A 5961-nucleotide genomic window follows, 5' to 3' on the forward strand; every position below is an offset into this window, starting at 1 on the left:
ATCAAGTTTTTGGCGCCGTTGCCGGGGACTATTCAAGTCGATATCGTAACTCGCTGTTACACCGTAGAGACTAAGGCATTTTTTTTTTCTTTTCATTTATTACTATGTATCACCCAAACTTTTTCTACAACTCCCAACAACAGTATTTCGAGGGATACCAAGAATCCCATAAATCCGACCTCGAAATACTGTTGGAAAATTTCAAAGCGTCACAAACTCATTCTCACCCAAATCACCTCTGCAACTCCCAATCTCAACATTTCGAGGAACCACAAGAAACTTACAATCCAAACCTCGAAACATTAATTGGGGATTACAATTTGACACTAGCTTATACTCAACCGAATTCCCTCTATAATCACCAATCCCAACATTTTGAGGAACCGCAAGAATTTTATTCTAACCAAACCTATCCTCAACCGAATTTCCTCTACGATCACCACAATCAATATTTCGAGGAGTCACCAGAATCCCATAAATCCGACCTCGAAATAATAATGGAAAATTTTAAAGAAACATCTATGATGACAAGGCGCTTTGTGGAAACGCAAAATGCGATGCTAACCTACTTCGAGGAACCACAAGAATCCTATAACTCTAACCTTGAAGCATTAATAGAGGATTCCAATGCAACGCAAACTTATCATCAACCAAATTTCCTATACGATCACCATGCCCAACATTTTGAGGAGTCGCAAGATTATCATAAATCCAACCTCGAAATCTTAATGGAGGAATTCATTGAAGCACAAACTCTCTCTAGGCTAGAATCTATGATGACGAAGCACTTTGAGGAAACACAAAATGCAACGCTAGCTCCCTTTGAAGAACCTCAAGAATCCCATAATTTTAACTTCGAAATATCAATGGAGGATTCTGACGAGACGCTAACTCACTCTAGATTAGAAGCCATGATGGAGCACTTTGTAGAGACGCAAACCATCCAAAACCAAGAGTTTATCAAACAAAGTATTCATAACAATGAAACCCTTAAGCAACTGACCACTATGGTTGAGTCCCTCGCGACTCACAACATGGCATTAGAGACTCAAATCTCCCAACTTGAACAAAACCTTCTAGGACCCTTCCTTGAGGAACATGTGGATGTTGAAACAACCATTAGTGAAAAACAAATTGAAATTCCTGAGGAGAGTGATAATGAGATTGAGGAGAGTGATTATGAGATTGAGAAGAGTGATAATGTGGTTGAAGAGATTTCTAGTGAGAAAAGAGTGGAGATTGAGAAAAATCCACCAACACCATCTGAAAGGGAGGTTGTAGAAGAGGTAGAGAGGGAAGCACCTATTATTATTCCTTTTCCCTATACCCCATCGATTTCTTTCCCGCAAAGTTTTGTGGAAGCTAAGGTAGACTCCAAATCCATAATGTATGTGAAGATATTGGAAAATATCCACACTAATGCACCCTTATTTGAAGTCTTGCATAAAAAGAGAAATTTAGACGACCATGAAACTAAGGATATCGTTAGTGATAAGAGGGTAAGGTTAACTTTTGAGGTGGTGGATGATATCACTAAGCCCGAGTTTGAAAAGCTGAAACCACAGATAGATCCAGAACCGCCACCGCGATTTCAAAAGAATAAACCACCCCACAGAAGAAAGAAAAGAAAAGGTGAGGGATATGTGAGATGGCTTGATAAGTGGCCATGGAAAACGAGGTTTGTTAAAAGTTCAACTGAGGAGTCATTCTCAAGAGAACCACCTTGAGTGCTTGCACTCTTAAGCCGTCGAGCTATTGACGTTAAACAAAGCGCTGCGTGGGAGGCAACCCACGAGTTTTCAATTTAATGTTTTCCTTTTATTGTTTGAACTTGCAGATAATAAAGATATGGATCGCTTGTCACGTCTCGGCCATATCTAGGCGAAAAATCTATAGACGATCATCTCAAAGATGAATGGGTCTCCACGCACATTCCTACGAGTGTTGCTGCTGGTGGTGACACAGTTGATGAGCATGATAGGAGAAGATATTTCCTCCGGACGCGGAGCAGATTTGGTTGTGATAGCTCGCCGGTAGCATCCATATAGGTTCTGTCTTTTCTTCTCCACCTTGGATCGAAACATTGAGGACAATGTTTGGTTTAAGTGTGGGGGAGAAGCTTTACCGTTTTCATTTGTTGCTTTATTGTTTTCTAGTTATGTTGTCAAGTATTTATATATGATTTTCTGTTGTTATCAAATTTCCCTAAAATTTGAAAAATTTTAACCTCCAACAAAAATTTGAATTTTGACGCATGGCATACACACTCTGAAAGTACAGAGGGTGTCACACTTTAGGCATTGTTAGAAAGAGTTGGAGATGTTTCAACAACATCGATATCGTCCCGACACCCTAAACCCCCTCATTATGTGATATCAATTTGGATGCCCATTATGTCGAGACCTTAGGCTCAAGTTTTCAAAGTAGCTCTTAAGTAGTTTATATTAGCAGTCGGCACCATCTTAAGCACAAACTACGTAGGGAGTCGATGAATATAAGTGAATGATCCTGTTTTTAATAGATAAATGGTTTGATTGAAAAATAACCCTCTAAGTTAGGTGACCCTCACCCGGTCATTTAGCCTAACGGTTGTTACGCATATAAGGATTTAATAATTAGCACCCACTGTTGGTTGGCCTAGAGGTCACTGGTACTGGGCTTGGTAGGGTGGACTACGGTCTGATCCCCCGCAACCGCAGTTGGGAAATATGGGGCTTCGCCATTTAAAAAACCAGAACCCCGTGCTAAAGAAAAGAAAAGGATCATAGTCGCTAACCGATTTCCCCTACTATGTGAGTGTACGGATAACGGGCTTAATGTGATTGTGCTTGAATGAAAAGAGTTAAATGAAAAACGAGAGATATAGGTTGAGTTATAATGGCATAATTCAAATTGGTTTGCATAAGGAGGGAGTTTTTGAACATTGTGTGGTTACGTTATCCTTGGTGTTGATATCTATTTCCTATCGATGTAACATTTGCCTAACATAAATATGATTAGGAGTTGTGTCGTGCCTGTGTTTCAAAAATCTTGCTTAATCATTTTCTTTTACCGTGTGGTTGATTGCTTGAGGACAAGCAATGGTTTAAGTGTGGGGGTATTTGATAACACGAAAACGTATCACATATTTGGCTTGATTTACATATATTATTTCCCTATTTTATCTTAATTATGTTGCTTTTTATTGGTATTATGCTGGTATTTTCATTGTTTTAGGTTTTATGTTCGTTTTGAGGACTATTTGTGAAAAGGAAAGAAATGGAGCTAAAATCACTACTATTTGTGCCTAAAAGATGAAAAATGGTGCTGAAATGAAAAGGGGGTGCAAACAAGGCTCAACCATGCTAAAGGAAACCCAAAGGCCCAAAGAGACAAAGTCAGCCCTCGAAGTAATCAATTGTGCGTGGCCCAAATCACACAAGCAAGTGGAGACGCACGTCTCCAACGATCCATGCCACGTCACCATTGAGGAGACGCCAGTCTCCAGCTCCTCCTACATTTCCTCCACTTGAGACGCCCGTCTCAAGTCGTGTGCTGGGTCACCCTGAAGAAGTGGAGACGCACGTCTCCAAGGAGTTCCCTATTTCCACGCATTCCAACAGCAGAAGCTCCCCTATAAATAGAAGCAGTCACCTCAGTTCTCAGGGTGCAATTTCCGGCCAACGAAGTGCTGCCGGAATTGTACCGTGCTTATTATTTTCTTCCTTGTTTTAATTTCCGTCCGTTTAAATTCTGAAGAACGATCCAGCCAACTTGTGGTGGAAGTTCAGTACTCGAAGATTCAATTGCAATTTACATTATTCAGGTTTATTATTTACCGCCTTTATTTATATTTATTTGCATGATATATTATATGCCAATTAATATGCCTATTATTATGAACCGAATTTATTTATGCATGTTTAACCATATTAATATGTCTGGCTAATTTATTTAGATGTCAGTACGTAAAGTAATTTAACCATAGGAATCCGAAATAAATTGGCTTAATTATGTTTTATTAAATATCACTTGTTTTTGGTTTGTATGTCTAATTTAATTAGTAAGTCTTAAAACCAATAGAGCGAAAGTTTGAGGGCTTAAGACGGTCAAAGGTTAAAATCAATAGAGCGAAAGTTTGAGATCTTTAACTGGATAGTAGACATAGGACATTAGTTTTAAGGATGGCGAAAGCGTATTAAAACTAATTAGAACTTATTTATTTTCAAAAAGTGTTTTTACACCCGCGCGGGATGGCGAAAGCGTACGTTAGGGATATTAGCATGTTCCGAGTCAACAGAGCGAGAGTTTGAGATTAGGAGATTTAAATAGATAACGACTTCATAAAACAAGCATTTTATTAACTATGTTGTTTTCAAAAAGCGTTTCTAAATCTGGTGGGATGGCGAAAGCGTACATTAAGAGTTAGGATCGTAGTCTGAATCAATAGAGCGAGAGTTTGAGAGGAGGACTTTTAAATAACATAGTTAGTAAAGATCTTTGATTTAATTAGAATCTGGCCAATGGAACTTCGGATCACCTAAGTTAGATGAAATACATACTGATATCCGTTTGTTATTATATTTTACCTAGATTTAAGATTTTAGTTTCCCCATTTATAAAAAACCCAAATATCATTAGCCTTAGCTTTACATAGTAACTTTAGATAACGGTAGGTCGATTTATAGTCCCTGTGGATTCGATATCTTTTAAAACTACACGACACGACTGTGCACTTGCAGTTATCCCGACTAATAGACACGCAAAGTCGCGATCATTTGCAATAGGAAAAAGACTAATAATGCTGGGCAGCGGGGTACAATGGCTGAAGATAGTAGTGTGGGTGCTTCTTCCAAGTGTTATGGTAATCAACAAGAGGAGTCAGACATATTTAGGAATAATAATAGACAATGGGATTTTCTCAAAAGGGATGTCGGAGATAAATTATTGGAGGCGATTGTGGCATTGGGGGTGGTGGATGTGAATGGAAGGAACAATCTTGCTAGGAGAATTGAAGATTTGGGAAAGGGAACCAATATAGCATTGGAGTGTAGGAAGGAGCATAACAAAGTGTCTCAATGATTATTGGTTCTTTGAACATTAGAGGGGGAGCAAATGCGCTCAAAAGAAGGAGAATTAGTCATTTGATTAACAAAGGTAGTGCGGATATTTTCCTTTTGCAAGAAACTAAGATTTCCAATATGGTGGAGGATTATGCTAATAGTTTTTGGAGACACTCGGAGATTGGTTTTTCCTTTGTCAACTCGGAGGGTAGGTCGGGTGGTTTGATTACGATGTGGAAGAAAAACACCATGGATGTTTTGTTTAGTTTTAAGGGGGAAGGGTATTTGGGGTTAAAAGTTTGTTGGAAGGAGGACTTTTATTATGTGGTTAACGTGTACTCTTCTTGTGATTTGTCTAAGAAGAAGGTTTTGTGGGAGAAATTGTTAGACTTGATGAGAATTTACTCCGATGGGGAATGGATATTAGGCGGAGACTTTAATGCTATAAAGAATGCTAGAGAGCGTAAAGGGAGAGTGGAAGGGAGCTACAAGAAGGAGACGGAAATTTTTGCCGAGTTCATTCATAAGAGCTCCTTGGTGGACATTCCGTGTAAAGGTAAGAAATTTTCGTGGTATAGTGGTGATGGCAAGTCTATGAGTAGGATTGACCGGTTCTAAATTTCCAACGTGGTGGTGAATCGGTGGGACGTAATTGGTCAATTGATAGGCGATAGAGATATTTCGGATCATTGTCCTATTTGGATTATGTCGGATAAATGTAATTGGGGTCCGAAACCGTTCAAGTTCAATAATGAATGGTTTTCCTTCGATTCTTTTATACCTTTTGTGGAAAGGGAGTGGAAGGCTTTGAAAGTGGAAGGAAGACCCGATTATGTTTTGAAAGAGAAACTCCGGATTCTAAAAGATAAACTCAAAAAGTGGAATAAGGAAGTCTTCGGTAAGATTGATTTGGATATAG

The 5961-nt window shown here is 38.9% G+C and overlaps 1 protein-coding gene across 1 annotated transcript; it reads left to right on the plus strand.

Moving 5' to 3' along the window:
* The first annotated feature begins 5057 nt into the window (after nucleotides 1–5057).
* Nucleotides 5058–5660, plus strand: LOC131652909 (uncharacterized). Its single transcript, XM_058922903.1, has one exon. It carries the CDS (start codon nucleotides 5058–5060, stop codon nucleotides 5658–5660), a length of 603 nt encoding a protein of 200 aa, XP_058778886.1.
* Nucleotides 5661–5961: the final 301 nt, after the last annotated feature.

The sequence above is a fragment of the Vicia villosa genome, linkage group LG1 (genome assembly GCF_029867415.1).
Source record: "Vicia villosa cultivar HV-30 ecotype Madison, WI linkage group LG1, Vvil1.0, whole genome shotgun sequence".
NCBI lineage: Eukaryota > Viridiplantae > Streptophyta > Magnoliopsida > Fabales > Fabaceae > Vicia > Vicia villosa.